Raw genomic sequence first — 18,188 nt, 5'->3', positions numbered from 1 at the left:
TTTTTTTTTTCTTTCTATTTTTGGATCAGATATAGGTTTGTTAATTGGTTAGTAAGAATATGTAGTAGGAAATATTGTTTACTTTTATCAGGAGGCATATAGTATGTCTGGGTACTAGATTTATTGGGGTGATCACTTCGTAAGTTATATAAATGTCTAATCACTGTGTTGTACACTGAAAATAATATAATATGTCAACTATAATTGAAGAAAATACAAAGTTATTAAAAAATAATAATAACATGTCTAGGTCATATTAATATTCACTGATGAACTTTGCTTAGATTTATTTTATTAGGGATTGCAAACAGGTGATATTTTAAATTTCTTCATTTGTTAGCAGAGATACCTCTACTTTATCACCGATTTGGTTGAGGTACAGTTCTTATAGGAAAGACAAGATGATGGCTTAGTTACCAAAACAGTGAAGGTGGTTTCCTAGCATCCTTCAAAGGTGACTAATGAGTTATAGTTTTTAAATATTATTATGAATTTATGGATTTAAAGACATTTCATGCATCAGTCCATTACCACTGTTATTATTGGTATTCAGATTGTCCCATTTTTGGCTACTGGAAGCTTCTTCAAGTTGGTCCATTTGATACAACCCTGGTAATCTTTGAATACCTATTCTGGTAGGACAAGATATTCCAGAATAATCCTGTACATTTCCTGGTCCAGGCTGGGAGTCAGCCATTTCTCTAAAAAGCTCTGATTCTTTTTAGTAGGAAAGAGTATTTACAGACCATAATCTGAGTACATAGAAGATTTTTTTAAAGTCAAAGGTAAAGTAGTCAAAGGTAAAGTAAAACAATTCCTAAATCTGTCCTGATTTAGTCATTTTCCATTACCACAGAAATAGAAAGGTTGAAGTAGTTTTAATTAAAAATAATGAACAACTTAAAAGAAACTTGCCTTTAACTTCAGCATTAATTATCTTTTGTTGCAATATTGGTTTCTCAGATTATATTTTTATTGACTTCAGTTGGCCTTCTCTAGTTACCTACCATCTCATGCAGTGAGGTTGCAGTTCAGTATGTGCTGATTGACAAATGTTGAGCCAGCAAGGATTAAAATTTCACAGTGAAATAATCTCATATCTATCCACAAATCAATAAAAGTAACTGTAAAGCCTCCTAAGTCAACTAAAAGGTTTGTGATTATCAAAAGCAAGATAGGAAACTCTGACCTTGGATAGAACACTTATTTCAGAACATAAGTTTCCTCATCTGTAAATTAGAGTTGGATTAGAGATTCTTTCTAGGATCTCAGTCTATCAGTATAAAACTTTATCGTTATCTGAGTTCTTTTTCTTTCTCATTCTTTTATTCATTAAATACTTTTCAGTCACTTAGTGGGTGCCAGGCAGTATTTCAGGTTGTAGAAACAGTGTGGGCAAACATACTCAAATTCTTTCCTTTCGTATTATGCTAAGAGGAAAGATACTTCCATCATCTCTACATTTTGTGAGCCTATAACAGTAATAGTCTTGAAATTCACCTTGTGTTTTCTAATTCATTCCTTGTTTGAGAAGTAAAGTCCTGAGCACTGTTTTTGATACTTTGCCTACAATGAAAAACAGCTTGCATGAGCTTTCTGACATTACCAGAAACTATTTAATCATTTTTTCTTTGACATTCAGCCTTTTGGTTTAAGAAATTTTCCATTAGTTAAATTATTTTGGGTGATAAAATATAGAAGTTAATTCCATATTCCATAATCTATTCTGTGTTTCATTTTTACCTTCTAAAAACCTCGTGTTTGAAAAAAATTAGTGGTAGTTTTTGGTTACCAGAGTTAATGGAGTAAGCAGTATATATTATTGCATTGTATTTTCTTAGAAGGATATAAATGATTCAGTTCATCAGATTTTCTACATACCTCTTTTCATTTGAAATGATATCTTGGTGTTATTAAAAATGTACATACTCATCTATCAAAATCACACTTTTCTTATTTAAAAGTTGCATCTATTTTAATCCTATATACAAAAGGTAGTCAGAAATTTGTGTTAAAATGGATTTGGGTGGAGTAAAGTACAATTTCAGCAACAATTTCAGCAAAATATGAAGAATACTTTGTATTTTATTGTTTGGGAATGTTTTTTGAGTGCCAACAGCAATAGAGGGTTCCCTTTGCCCCTCACTGAGTCAGCCTTCAATTACTCTGATAGAAAAGCATATCACACAGTCTTCCAAGAGTGAAATCATTCTCTGCTGGTGATAATAAGCTTTAAACTTAAAGGAATTGGTTACATGGATTTTCAGGCTCTAAGATGCCACTTAGGGTAGTATTTTTTTCCCCTTCTTTAATCCGCCCCGCCCCTCACTTCCACCCCTGACCTATGGATGTTGCTGTTTCCCCTTAAGAAATGGATTTCTAAAGGTGGGGCGTCTCCTCCCACACAATCGCGGTGTGCACCCTGGGCCTGGTGCACCCGGGGTATGGTCCATGGCTACACTTGGGGTGCGAACCCAGGACCTTCTGCGTGTAAAGCAGATGTGCTAACAGCCACACTATGGAGCCACCCCAGGGTAGCATTTTTAAAATATAATTACTTAAAAGAGTTAATTCACAAAGTTTATTAATGCATAAGAGCGTAAAAAGAGCCTATTGTGATAAAATTACAGTGCTGGCCTTTAGTCTATCATAATCCTCTGAACTCATTCCTATATTTTTAAAACGACAGGATAGGCTATCTCTAAGATGATTACCAATCCTTATATTTTGTGATGCCCCAAAGTTGCCAAGTTATGTCGCTACTAAAAAAATGTACAGCATACATTTTTTTCTTCATGATATGTGAATAAGAATTCCTTCAGAAAAGAACTTCATATGTAGTATATATGGTGTTCACCTGCCCATTTTTCAGAGGATGGAAAGATTTTCATTCTAACTCTGCTACTTCTATAACGACCACATAGACATCATTATATGAGTATGTTAGTTTTGGTGCTTGACTCTACATACAGTCTTTCTTCACTCTGCACTCAACACACTCAAGCATTCTTCTCATTCTTAATCAGCCAGATATTGTTCTGCACACATTACAGCAGGCTTAGCCTTACTCCTCTAGAACTGCTCTACTAGAGTAGCCACTAGGCATCAATGGCTGTAAGGCTCTTAAAATGTTACTGATCTGAATTGAGATATGCCATAAAGTATAAGATAGACTGGATTTTGGAAATTTGATATGAAAAGAGAATGTAAAATATCTCCAAAAAAATCTTTATCCAGTATTTGAATATTTTGGATATGTTTTGTAAAATACATTCTTTTTAAATAATGTAATAATCATTACATAATTTTTCACCGTTTTTATTTTACTTTTTTTTTAATGTGGTTGCTTGAAAACCTTAAATTACATATGTGGCTCACATTGTATGTCTAATAGACAGAACTGCTCTAGAATAATGTAGTATCAGTCATTATCTGGGCATCCAAGTCCCTGTCTTTGTTTGATAGATAGTTCTATTCTAGACTTTTCTCCACAGATTCCTTGGAAACTACATGTATTTGCTAGCTTGTCATGTGGCATCACAGTGCCTGTGTGTGACTTGTGAATAGATTTTTCTCTTCTACACGTAGACACGATAAGTATCACTACAATGTCATACTTTGTACACTCAGAAAAAAAGATTTAGACTATCAACATGAATGAAAGCACTGCCTTTGTTCTAGTCTTGCATTCAGCATTTGAAAAAATAATTTTTACCATTATGAGGGTTATATTACTTTATAGATCTTTGGCTATGGGCTTTGTAAATGAATATTATATATGTAATAAATGTTAATGAGGAAAACCTGTTTTGCTGCAGTAAATACTAAGTTATGGTTTTACTGCTTTAACTGATAACACTGTATATTATACATGAATATTAGAATAAGAAACATACCTTACTGATTCTCCTATTTTATTACTGTTGAAAATATAGTTAACATAATTCACACTACAGTTATGACATGCTGTACTTGTTTTATTGCAAATTTTAAGATGTATATAAAAAAGACAGCAAACTCCTACTTAAACTGAGAGATCAAAACAGGTTATGTTTTAATCTCATGTAATTTAACATAAATGCGATATGTAACATATTTTGAAACATCTAGTATTTTTAATATAAAGCATTTTTTAAAAAACCTTTTAGATTTGAGTTTAAATATTGAAAATTCTCAAAATTACATATTTTAAATTTCAAATGATCAGCAATAAGATTTAATTGCACGTGGTGTAAATGTGATAGCTAAGCAATAAAACATTTGATCACTACAGAAATATTCTCTTGTAAAACACCAATTTTGGTCTTAATATTTAGGAAACCAGAATTCGGGCAATGGATAAGAATGCCAAGACAAGAATCCATAATTTCTCCATCATCAACCCTGCAGCTGGACAGGCTATAACGCATATTTTTGCAGCTGAAAATAAAGAAGACCTTCAGAAGTGGATGGAAGCCTTCTGGCAGCATTTCTTTGATCTTAGTAAGCTGACGTTTGGATTTTCTAGTAGTATATTCATAGCACAAAAGGATGCATAGAGCAATCTAAATATTAAAATTGCAATCTTATAGTTTGCATCAAGTTTTTATGCTCTTGAATAAAACGGCGATATATCACCAACGTAGTGATGCTTTTCTCTCAGCTTCTCCCCAGTGCCTGGCTATAGTATAGCACAACTTTGAATTCCTAGTATCCCCACCTCTTACTGTAAGTTCCTCTGGTCCCTAAAACAACTAGACCACATTTTCTCAGAATATTAGGTTTTAACTACTTTAGGCAGTATGTTTGATCAAAGGGATAAGAAGCCACTTGAGGAATAAAAAACTTGTCTAGGGGATAGATCCTAAAATATTGAAATATTCAGAAGGAGGCTCATATTTTCTGTAACCTTCTGTTAACTCCAGATTCATTATAATATCATCATGGACATCATCCAAAGAGATTTTTTTTTAAACCATGGTTATGGTTTTTCTCTTTGAATAACACAGTCCAATGGCATGAATTATAAAAACAATGTGACAATAATGTAATAGAGTTCCAGTAGATAAAATATTTGAGGCTCTAATGTTCTCAATTTAAGGAGGAATTTTATCAACAGGAAAATACTGAAAATATGTGTTGAAAACGTAGACTATTGATAATGACTGTTTCTAATCAAATTAAGCCTCCTGTTTCTATAGAATTACAAAGTAGAGACATTTCCAAGCAATAGACAGGTACTTTTGCAACTCCTAGAAATAACCCTAGAGACATTTTAGGACTTCTTATAAGCTGTTTGGGGGAACTCTATGAAAGTTAATGTCTGCATTCCTAGGATTAAGTTTTATCAACCTACTCTGACCCATGGCCTGGTCAGATATAGTGATGGTTAGGGAGGGGGCAAAAAGGGAACTGAATTTATTGATTACCTTCCACATACCATATGGCTTCATTTATTTCTCATAACAACCCAGTGATGTAGAAATTATTTCCTTCTGCTCTAAAGAAGAGAAAATCAAGGCTCGAAGAGGTGTCTGGTTTGCTGCAGGGAACCAGAGGACTCCCTCTCTGGTCTTTCTGGATTCTTTAGGACGTGTTTTCCTTAAGTACTATTCCTAGGCACTCAATAGATGTTTAAATATTTGTTCCATGCTTATCATTGTGCACTACATTTTTTCCTTTTAAAATTTCAGCTGATCTTAGGTGTTGCTTAAAAAACAACTTCCTTTTGTTTGCTGATCACAGCTAAAATTTTAACTGCTTTTCCAACTGCTCTGATTTAGAGAGTCTGTCTTACAAAAGGCTATATTATTTTTAGAAATGATTCTGGTATTTTATAATTTTTATGTACATAAAAACAGGAAGGAGGGGTAAAAGGAGGTAAAAATGCCAGGGTATTATAATCTGGATATCAACTATTACTAGATGATCTGTTTTCATTCTGCAGATTATGTAAAATAATTTTCATGCTAAAAGGGAAGTTGGAGGGATAAGAATCTCATGGCATTTTTGTACTGTCAAAGTAATAAGAAAGTGATGACAACAGTGTTCTCAAATCTGGCTATTTCTTTAGTACTTAATGCTTTTAGGATAAAATCTGCCTATCTAATTTTTAAAGTATAAATTATATTAAGTTTGCACTTTAGAATTCATTGTGTATAGAGATATGAAGCAAAGATGGAAGTGTTTATACTATCCTAGAGATTGACTTGCACTTAAAGTTTTCACCTTCCTAGTGATAAGGGCAGCCTCTTGGGATCTTAGCTGAAATACAATGTGTAGAACAAAGTAGAAGGTAGATATTCAGGGAAGAACAAATAAGAGTAATTTAATATAGAGAGCAAATTTCAATTATTTGACTCTGCTTAAGAGTACAAAGTGAGGAGGGTGAGATCATTAGAAATTGTGAGAAAACATTAATGGAACTAGGTCTGTTTAGCCTGTGGAAGAACAGCCTGAGGAGTGGAGGTTGGGAGGCGAGGGAGATATAATAGTTAATTTTTGATATTGGAAAGCTGATAAACATTTAAAAGGGGGATGACACTTTGCTCTGGATGCTCAAAAAGGGGAGAGCTAGGAGCGGTGGGTCAAAAATAAATTTTTTTCAAATATTTAATAATGTAAATATTGTGTTACATGTTATGCAGTTTAGCATAACAGATTATTTTGATTGGGAATATTATAACAATAAATACTGTGGGCAGCATCTTCAGTATATAGATTTTATGTGAATAAAACATTCATTTAGTATTTCACACTGGGTCTTTATTTTTATGTTAGCATATTGGTAGCACGTATAACTCTGCATCCTAATTTGTTCACTGGTAAAATGTTTCAATCGTAAAATTTTGACCAGTGAACATATCACATTTTTTGTACCTCTGACTTCAGAAACATATAGGATAATGTGACTTTATATTCCAATTTTCAGCATGATTAGTATTCTGCTACCAGTTTAACCATCAAAAGCTTTCATCTGACAATATAGAGAAAATACTGCACTTTATAATTTGACAGAGAAATGTTTGCTAGTTTAAAGTGTTTCATTATTTTTCCATTAGATATGGCCTTTTTTTCTGCTCCCAAAAAGGAAAAGCTGGCTTTTATATATTTACCTAAAAAAGGAAGTAGAGGGGAGGAATAAGTTATCAGATCTCAGATCCTACTAGATTTAAATTCTGCAGAGCAACCTTTGAAGCTTCAAACTCAAGATTTTATTCCCTTTATGAGTTGCTATTTGGGTTATTTTGAAATTTTTATAATATTCTGTATTTAATATTGTAATAAAACATACTAAAAGGTTTTTTTATGTTGTTTAACTATTTAAGATGGCATATGTAAAATTTGTGCATATATTACCATATTACTGTGACTGTATATTAGACTTAAAACAACAAACATGAATAATTCGACTGAACATGAATTGTCTTTAGTTTTAAGCCACAAAAAATAACTAACTTGGATATTGAATATAGAGATTGAGACTATAATAAAAGGAAAAGAAATACAGATTATAAATCAGTCTAAAAAGGCACATGTGTATTTACATTTCCTTTTCTACTGATGTAAAATAGAATTTAAGAATGGCGAACCTCAATAACTTAAACTTTTATAATATAAATATATAGACACATGGCTTCTCACATAGTTATCCAGCATGCAGGTGCATGATAAATATGGAAAAGTTAGGTTTATTTATGTTCACTCAGAAGAAATAAATTTGAGAATTTTATTTTAAGATGAAAATAGTAAAGCATAATTTAAAGAAAAATTAATGTTGTCCACACTTTTAAAGTTTAATTTAATAATCGAAACAACTTATTCTAGAGTACTTTTTTATTCTAAATGCCCAGTGGCTTTATTTAACGTGTCCTTCCTAAGATAAATTAAATTCAGTTAGAATTTTGAGTGTTCTGTCTTTATAGTAATAGGCTTTTATATACTTTTTACTTAAAGAAAGTACAGTGATTTTCTAAAGTTATATGAGTTTTCAAAAGCATGATAATATCTTGAAGCGGTGACTGTTAATAACCAATTTTTATTTCTTAATTAGAATTTTCAAAGTTAAAATCATTTTTGAGAACCTCCACTCCTTATTTGTTTTTCTACTTCCTCCTAAGTAGTAGAAAAACAGTTTTACCATTCAACTGTCTAAATACTGGACATTTTAATTTAATATTTAAAAGAAGAGCTTATACAAACTTATTCCATGAATAGAAATTTTACTTATTGGCCATTTAGTGAAATAATACAGTATTTAATAGCTTAGAGATCTTAGCTGTATATCTGTGCATAGAACTTTATTTTTAAAATAGATTACTTTCATGCCAAGACTTGGATCTTGAAATTATGACTAGTAATCGGTTTCTGTGGCTTCTTTAAGGTAATGCTTTATAAACTCACTGTTATTTTTCAAAGTGAAAAATGTGCCAATATGTATTGGAAATGAAATATATGTTCCCACATTTATGTTTTAAACTAGCTTGCCTTTTTCTATCTTGCTTAGGCCAATGGAAGCATTGTTGTGAAGAACTTATGAAAATTGAGATTATGTCACCACGGAAACCACCTTTGTTCTTGACAAAAGAGGCGACTTCAGTCTACCATGATATGAGTAAGTGGGGTTTGTCTTTTCTAAGCTGCAGGGTAACAAAAACAACATTGTCCATACTCAAGCAGCTTATTCTATTGACATTAAAATGCTAAAATTTTCAAGGCACAGTCAAAATGAATGAAAAAAGACTATGATTTTAGACTAAGGAACTCATGTTTAATAGATGAATTAATACAAAATTAATGAATACACATTTTTCTTAGTTTGAATGCTTAAGATCAAACAGAAATGTTAAGGCTTCAAAATGAATAAGGGTGCACTGAAAATAAATATTAGCCAAGTAGCTGATGAAAATTCTGAAAATGTAAACTTGCGGATTCTGAAATGTAATCATGTTCAGTAATTTTTTTCTATATTTTATTAAATTTGCTTGAAAGTAATGTTGATAAATGAATATTAATAAAGCTTTCATCTCAGGCCAAAAAAATTGGTTAAGTTTAATACTTTGGAAAATTTTAAAGTCCTGGACTCATTAATATTCCTTCCATTTTCTCACACTTGGAAGGATATTTAGTTGTCTTTGTAGGATTGCCTCATTGAACAGCATTGTGAACAAGCACAAGTCAATACCAAATTCTGATTTATTTTGCCACCAATGTCCCTGCACTCATGTGTACTTTTCAATGTTAGATTAAAAATGATACATTTGAGTTTGCATATTTTAAAATACCAGCTATTCATTTAATAAATATTTATCTCTGTTTTCTTATTTTTGCCAAGGAAAATTTCACCCAGCATTCTTATCACCAAAATGGTATCAGGGCTTTACTCTATTTCTCCGCGTTCTGGTTTTGTTATTTTTACCCTATTAACAGAGACTTTTCAGGTCTACAGGAGAGAGTAGTATAGTAGTCCAGATATTTATCTCAATTTACTTATTAGGCTTTTATAAAATTAGAATCCATTCTTTCCTAGTAGTCAGAATAGATTTTAAATCCTAAGAAAGTTATTTAATAATTACTGAATCTATAGAATTTTAAAAAAACGTGATGTAACTCCACTCCTTTGAAAGCTGGGTTTTACTCATTTACTTAGGTATACACATGTTTACGCATATGTACATGTGTGCGCATGCAGTATACAGAGCATGATCTCCTTAGGTTTTGGTTATTATTGATATGATTATTTTTACAAATAAATGCTTGTAAAAAGAAAAATTCACTTGCTTATTTATCCTAGTCTGTTTTTGATGACTGTTATAGATAGCATATTTATTTAGAAAATAATCACTTAAGTGAAATATATACTGTTTTGAATTTTTTCCTTAAAATTGTTACAGGTATTGATTCACCTATAAAACTTGAAAGTTTAACTGATATAATACAAAAAAAAATTGAAGAGACTAATGGACAGTTCCTTATTGGTCAGCATGAAGAATCCTCACCACCTCCTTGGGCCACACTATTTGATGGTAATCATCAAGTGGTCATCCAGAAAAATACATTGTCTTCTGCAAGCAAGCAGTTACATGATGGGAAAGGTAAAAAGAGACGAGCTCCCCTTCCTCCTTCTGATAAAGCTCCATTCAGCTTAATAACACAGAGCAACAGAGATCAATTGGTTAAGGACAACTCGGAAAAAACAGGTGTATCTCAGACCTCGCCTTTGGATGCCAAATTGTCAACCCTAATGCATCACTTACAGAAACCAGTGGCTGCTCCTCGAAAACTCCTTCCTGCCAGGAAAAATAGTTTAACCGATGGTGAACACACAGACACTAAAACCAATTTTGAAGCCAAGCCAGTGCCATCTCCAAGGCAGAAATCTATCAAAGACATTTTGGACCCTAGATCATGGTTGCAAGCACAAGGATAGAAAACTCTTAATGTATAAAACATTTAACAAAATCTATAACTGTGAGGCTTGATTCAGAAGCACTATAGATGTGGTAATATGAAATTATGTAGGTAAATAATATAGTTATTTACATCAATAATTAAGCTATTAGGAATAAAAATATTTTATAATGAAGAAAGGAATTTCTCTTTTACTTCTGATTTTTAGAATATAAATGATTTCCCCTGCAGTATGCAAGGGGCAATTTCTAGACAATATCCTAATTGTTAGAGAGGTTAAGTTATTTCTATATTAGTACCAGGCAGTGAACAAGCACTAGGCAGAAGAAAGCATTAAAATTTCTTTGGGGAGAGACTGTCTAGTAATTTAAAATGTGTTAAATATGAGCCATATTCTCACTGTGAGAATTTTAATACTAATGGAATGTTTCAAAAGTTTTATTCAAACCACAAATTATAGAATCACCCCCCAAAATTTCTTCATAGCATTCTAGAATTTTCATTTAATAATAGTTCGCTGACTCTCATCTATTGTTTAACTCACTAGTTAACTCACTGACCTTTAAATTCCTGGGATAAATTTTGGAATATTAAATTCCTCATCTTTAAAGGAAATTTGTATTGTGCTATTCAAAGTTGTTTCCTTGATGAACCCTGAAATCCTGTAGACATTAACTCTTAAATGAAGCATAACATTTATTAGGTAAATGAAATGTTCTTCACTCTCATTTTCCTATGCATGGTGCTAATTTCCATTGTGACATTGGAATTTGGGGAAGTGAGTAGCTGATTAACACCTTAAAATTCATTTAATACTTATTTAAAAAGCAGATGGCTGATTCAAAAATATCAGAAAAGTGGGCCTTGGGTATAATTTTCAGAATTAATCCTTTTTAAAATTTTTAGATTTCCTTTTTCTGGTAAGGGTTGATGTCTGCTATTGCTATTACTCATTAAAAGTCATATTTCTACAATAATGACATTGGAATCATTTCCATAGGAGATAATTTCCATAGCAACTAATCATAGTGACCCAAACAGAATTATGAAATCAAGTAAGGAATAAATAGCAAGAGATTGAATATCTTAAAGGAACAACAACAACAACAAATCCATTTTTTATAATAATGCTTCTTTGTAAACAAGAGCTGAACAGTTTTACAGATTTAATCAGAATTTTCAAATAAAAGTTTCCATAAGGTGTCAGCAACTGCACTAAGAATCTCAAATCACAGTGAAGCCTCAGTGTCATTGCAAGAAATAAGAAATTACTGCCCTGTGTATAATCTCTAGAGATCTTTTTAAAGCCCGTAAGAACTCTATTTGGATCAGAACTACATTATTACAAAGTAAAATGAACACTTGACCAAAAAAATAACATTAATTTAAATGAAGCCTTTCATTATTTTTAGATAGTAGAGCCTAATTTATTATAGAATGATGTAACTGCCAGGTTACTTTTGTGTTTGCCCAGGACTCTAGTAAGAATTGGGACTCGAGGGAGCAATGATACAAAAGGTCTCTTGTGACTGGGGACATCAGGATAGACCTAGTATTTGATGAGAAGGAAACCCTATATGCTTGCCTGATACAATTTAGAAACAATCACATGTATGAAAACCTAAAAAGGTAGGATTAATTTTTTCTAACTGTAAATTTCTGTTATGATTGCCAATTCAGTAAATGACATATTAAAAATGTAAAAGATATTGTTGCTCAAATTTTTATTTTTTAAACCTCACTGCTGTTTTTGACAGCATTTGTGACTGTCATTGTCATTAAATTATTAAACTAGAATATGCTGTAGGCAAAGTTGTTTCTGAAACTGGCATCTAAGCATTTTTTTTTTTTTTTAGTTGAAGCCTTCCTTATAACAAACCAGTGTTAAAACTTCCAGATTATATTCTTGTCATTTCTCCTTATGCATATTATATCAAGAAGGATTTAAGTTGTACAGGGAAAAGAATTTATTCATAGGGAAATTACCTAGCAGTTGCACCTTCAGCGGGGCACTCTGAAACAAGGCTGTTTCAGAAACAAGGTTCTCTCTAGAACCATTTAAGGTGAAGTCTGACCAAGGACCACCTCCCCCACCAAATTATTCAGGCTGCTTCTGGGGGCCCATCTTACTGTATGTTACAAAGCTTTTGGAATTGGGCTGAAGTCTTTTGCTGTACTTCCTTTGACATTGTGCTCATTAAATGTTAGTTCAGTTCCCCCCAAAAATGTATGATACGAAGTTGGGGCTCCTTCCTTTCCTTTCACAGTTTAAAAAAAAAACTAAAAATACTGAGTCAGACAGTTTGCTAAGCAGTTTGTCAAAAGGAATATTTGTTTTCTCATTTCCTAAACCAGAAGCTTATGACAGAGAAAAATATGCCATGTAATAAAAGATGTTTCAGCTTTTTATGAGCTGGATTTTCACATTCCGTGTTTGTCTTCTTAATTTGTTTCTTGATATATAGACTATAAACTTGAAAGTTAGCTGTCAGATCTTGATAATATTATAATTGGAGAAACATAATAGAAAGAATAGATTTTATGGTATGATAATTCTGATGATCTGAAGATAATATGTTAGAAAATTGCATTTACATTTCAAGCTCTGGGATATAAATTACTTAGAACAGCATTAAGACAGTATTATTTTTAATTGCTACAAAATGGTGAACTTTTTGTTTAAATATCTTGCAAGGACAAAGAAGGCATTTTGCTGTTATAAATGCATAACTCCTAAGGTAAATAGTCTTTCAAAATATTAGGCGTGCCAACTCTTGGTGAGTTTTATTAAATTCTTCTTAACTGTCTGTTGTGCTCCCCGACTTCTTTTAAATGGATTTTCATGTATGTGGAAAACTAAATCCATTTATTATAAATGCTTTATCTTTACCCTTTAGGATCATACTAAATATATTTTACCTGGTACTGTTTATTAAAAATGGAAGCTGCCTTGATTTAGAGACAGTTCATGTATGGTAGGTTAAGCAGTGAAATATTTCTTTAGTCTTATGTTCAGTACCTCAGCCATCTACATGAAATTAATTCAGTCCAAAATGAAATTATAGGGCAGTTTGCTGCAATTTATGTTAAATGCAATTTGAATGTAATCACCGGTGTTACCATGAATGAGAAACAGCCTTACTAGATAGAGTGCTGTACCATGGAGAAAAAGAGAGTAAAAATATCTGTCCTGTGGGTCAGAATTCATCCAAACTCGTTTTTGTAAAAAGTGAATTATTGAACAGTAATTATAGTTTAACTGATGACCATTTGTATTCTACTAGTTGTCTTCAATGTTCTATTAGACTTAAATTATAATGTAGATAGAGCTGACTTTTTGCACTTACATTTCAAAGAAATTACTATTTTTAAATATTTACATGTTTATGTTGTAACTGCTTCATTGCTAATAATAATTATATGAAAAACAGTTTATTTTGGGTCATGCGTGTTCTTAGTTACTAGAAAAGATGTTACTTTGAGTTTTTAAAAGACAAGATTTCATTTGAAAATATGATGAGGTGTGTTATTTTCTATGACATGCTTGTATAATTGGCATTGTTTATGTTTTTTATTTTTTAATTAAATGTGGGTCAAGCTTCTAGATTTAAAAATGTTATATCACAGATTATATAGGTTTTAAAGTACCAAACATTGATAAGGAAGCCAAGGTCATGTGATTAAAACTTCTGTACATGAAAAGACCTGATTCATGAAGATTTTTTCTAGCTTTTTTCCTTCGGTACCCACTGGACTACAATGATAGAAGTAAAGAGTGTTGTGAAGTCAGTTTATTCAGATAAAGACATACCTAATAGCTGGTGCTAGTCACTGTGAGACCAGTATTCGATAGCCTGGGTATAACTAACAGTTATTAAAATTTTTTGCATATAGTCTTTCTTACAGTATACTGTTTTACAACTCCATTGATGTAAACTTAGTTTTAGGTTAGTGATGAAGAATTTCCCCAGGGTTTAAGTCACTCTGATAAAAAATTAGGGACCTGGGATACTCAGTTGCTGTTAGCCACCAGGAGACTCCTTATTTTAATGCACCTTTCTCAGTACTTAATTTATTCCCATGGAGCACCTCGGGGAGGATGGAGGGAGAGGCTGAATAATCTTGGCTCAATTATATTACTTCAATATTTTATTTTTAAATCTGTAGTGTGACCAGAAATATTTAACATTTAATTTTAGAAGAAACTTCTGTTTCTCTAAGAGAGGCCTGCTAACCAATGAGCTCAGATAAACAAAATACCTGAAGGCTCAATTAACAAAAATTAAACTATTACAGAAATATTAACAAACACTTCTATTTATTTGAATATAGGGAAAAAATACCAATTCTGGCATGTTTGAAAGTTAGGTAAAACCATTCCAAATCTTGCTGAAAATTGTGTTTTAAATTATATCAGTTTGCTTTGAGAAAGAAATATGGTAAATTCTTAATGTAACTACTAAGGAAAGATAGATTGAAAAAGTCTTATATAGACATGCTATTTTGTAAACATGTTTCAATATTTCAAAATAGATTTTCTTGTTCAAAATGGATACTCTTGTGAGTTGAAACAAGATTTTTTTGTTTGAAAACCAAGAAAACTTGGTTTTTGCAAATGGATACATTTTTGTTGAATTTAGACCTCTTAATAAACATTTTGACTTAAATAGTTGTAGCAATTTTTGTTTTATATTAAAGGGGAGAAAAGTATTAAAAGGATTATCCATTCACTTACCTCAAGTATTAAAACATGTTTTATATATGTAATATAAAACTATAGACAATAAACATACATATACCAAGTATTAAAACATGTTTTATATATGTAATATAAAACTATAGACAATATACATACATATACTCCATCCAGATATTTTCAGTTACTTTTAAAAGAATTTTTAAAAATGTGCTGCCAGTTCTAGTAGGATGAAAATCCAGACCTCTTTCCACAGCTTACGGGAAGCATCACAATCCATCTCCAATGCGCTGCACCCTACCTATGATTTACTCTCGCTGCCCTCATCTTTTGGATGTTGCCTCATCAGTATGTGCAGCTTCTTGCTCATCATTTTCCCACTGTACTCTCTTTGCCTGAAATATCTTTCCTCCTCCTTTTCTTTGTGCAAGCTCCCCTCAACCCACAGTCAGCAAATTTTATTCATTCTTCAAAATGATAACACCTCTAAATTTACCAAGGCTTAATATCCTCCTCAGCATCTCCACCTAGGTAGAGTTATACTCCTTCTTTTGTGCTTTATTTCTAGCTACCTCTATGTATAGCTCAGCCCTTGTTCATATTTTTGTATTTCCTCATGTACTAGTTTTGTGAATTCGCCCCCTGTATAACAGATCACCATAAACTTATCAACTTAAAATAACACCAGTTCATTATCTCACGTTTGTTTAGATCAGAAGTTCAGATAGGCTCTGATGGGTTCTCTTCTTAGGATCCCACAAGGCTGATGAAATGTTGGCCAAGCAGGGCTCTAACCTGGTGGCTCTGGGAAAAATCTGCTTCCAGGCTTATTCAGGTGTCAGCAGAATCCCATTTCTCATGATGTCTCAGCTCCTAAAGTTCTCGCATCTTCAAAGCTACCACAGTTCGTTAAATCTGGCACATTATGTCCTTGTGGAAGATTTGAATTTGTCCAATTCAAATCTGACTTTTCCATCCAGTATCAGCTTGAGAAAACTGCCTTTTAAAGGCCTATGTGATGGATTATATGTAGCCCACCAGGATAATTTCCTTTTTAATTAAAATCAAGATCCACTGATTAGTAACTTTAATTACATCTGGAAAAATTCCTTTTACATATAATATAATCATGGACATAATCATAGGGCAGGAAATCTTGGGGTGCCATTTTAGAATTCTGCCTGCCACAAGTTAGACAGATTTTTCAAGGGCACAGAGCATGTCTTATTTGGCCTTTTAACCCCATCATAGTGTAACAATAATTAGGGCAGATTATTGGGTATTTATTATGTGTAAGGTGTTGTGCTAAATACATGAATTAACTCATTTAATCTTTACCGTAACCCTCCTATTTAACCCCATTAAACCAATGTAGAAGACTTGCCCTGGGCCACAGTGCATGGTAGCTAAGAGTATAAATTCTGGGATTAAACGTGGATTTAATTCTAGCTCTGCCATGACCTAGCTGTGTTATTTGGCACTGGGTTGTTTTTTTTTTTTTAACCTCATCTAAGTATTTTTTTAAATCTTTAAGAAAAAAATAGTACCTCAGTGATTATTAAATAGTACTTACCTCAGTAAAACAAGACAAATTAAGTAGGAATTTGACATCAAGACTAGAGTTGAGAGACATCGTGGAAAGAACACTCAGCTTATGATGTGGGGGAATTAGACTCTAGTCCCTGGTTTACTGTTAACCAGCCATGTTGTTAGTTGGGCAGGTTATTTATTCACCTGTCAACTTCCTTATCAGCAGAATCACTTGAATGGCTGTTGGTGTTTGCTTCAATCTAATTGAGGGAGCCCTGGGCTCCTGAGTTGATGCCCTTAGAGGCAGCAACCAGTGGGATGATGCCAAGTGAGTGGGCTGGTTCTCCCTCTCCTAATTCAGCTGGAACAGCTCCAAATTGATCTGTTTCATGTTTTAACCTCCTGAGCCAGTATTATAACAATCACCATTTTACAGATGAGTAGTTTGAGGCACAGAACAATTAAGTAACTTGCCTAAAGTCTCACAGTGAGTGAGACAGGATTTGAACTTAATCGTGATCCAAAGTGAGTGCTAAACCTCCTCATTACACTAAAAAAACCTAATAAATGAAAAAGCAAAAAAGTGCTGAAAACTGACTAGCCTCCAAACCCTTTTTCCCTAGTAATGTGGTCACTTGGTATACCTTTTTGTATTAAAGCCCCAAGTGAAAATCCATCTCATTTTCAATTAGATCCAGCATATACTATTCTATGTATGGTGCCTGGCCCTGGAAGGTATTTGGAAGGGAAAGTTAGGGTATATGTCAACCTGACTCTACTACCAGGCTGTGGAAAGCATTGTAATAGAAATGAAGGGGAGGAAAAGAAAAATTCCATCCAAGGACATCTGGAAGAAATAGTGTTTGAGCTAGGCCTTGAAAGTATGGATTGATTTTCCTTAATTATATTTCTTTCACTAGAAAGCAACAGAAGCTAAACTAAAGAAGAAAAAAAATTAAAGGTGGGGGAATTTAGTGACAGGCTAGCTATTGGAATCATCCAGAGGAGTGAAAGAAGCTAAGGAAAGGTTGGACAGGACAAGTCAGGGTCCTCAACAACATAAAGATTGAAAGAATAAAGTCTTGTTCTTCTTCCTTGTTAGAATAGTCTTATAGAGTAGTGACTACATCAGTGTATTAAAACTATCTCATATTGGGATTACAAAATTAATCATAGAACTTAATATCCAGACATGGTTCTAAACCAGGGGTGATTTATGTCCATCATAGAACATTAGACAAAGTCTGGAGACATTTTTGATCGTCAGTACTAGGAGTGTGGGGTACTACTTGAATCTGGTAGCAAGAGACCAGGGATACTGCTAAATATAAAGTCATGTAGGACCGAGCTTTGCAAATATGGGCAAGTGCATTCTGTGCAGAAGGAACAGAATAAACAATGGGCAGGAGCATTACAGTGATTTAAAATATGTCTGCGAATTCTTCAACACCCCTCTTTAAAGGTGGGACTTAATTCCTCTCCCCCCTTTGAATATGGACTTAGTGATTCACTTCTAACAAATGGAGTACAGTGGAAGTGATTCTATGTATCTCATGAGGCTAGATCATAAAAA

At 32.8% G+C, this 18,188-nt stretch overlaps 1 protein-coding gene across 2 annotated transcripts in view; it reads left to right on the top strand.

Annotated features, from left to right (window-relative positions):
* Positions 1-15,056, top strand: part of RTKN2 (rhotekin 2) — a 63,856-nt gene extending 48,800 nt beyond the window's left edge. For both annotated transcript variants that reach the window (XM_011370228.2, XM_011370227.2), the window contains 3 exons: positions 4,317-4,482; positions 8,486-8,593; positions 9,873-15,056. In XM_011370228.2, coding sequence (XP_011368530.1) covers positions 4,317-4,482; positions 8,486-8,593; positions 9,873-10,408 — 810 coding nt within the window. In that variant the 3' untranslated portion in view covers positions 10,409-15,056. The remainder of the gene's footprint in view (positions 1-4,316; positions 4,483-8,485; positions 8,594-9,872) is intronic.
* Positions 15,057-18,188: the final 3,132 nt, after the last annotated feature.

This window comes from Pteropus vampyrus, unplaced genomic scaffold (genome assembly GCF_000151845.1).
Source record: "Pteropus vampyrus isolate Shadow unplaced genomic scaffold, Pvam_2.0 Scaffold165, whole genome shotgun sequence".
NCBI lineage: Eukaryota > Metazoa > Chordata > Mammalia > Chiroptera > Pteropodidae > Pteropus > Pteropus vampyrus.
The sequence above is the reverse complement of the archived record's forward strand: the minus strand, read 5'-3'. Positions and strand labels throughout refer to the sequence as shown.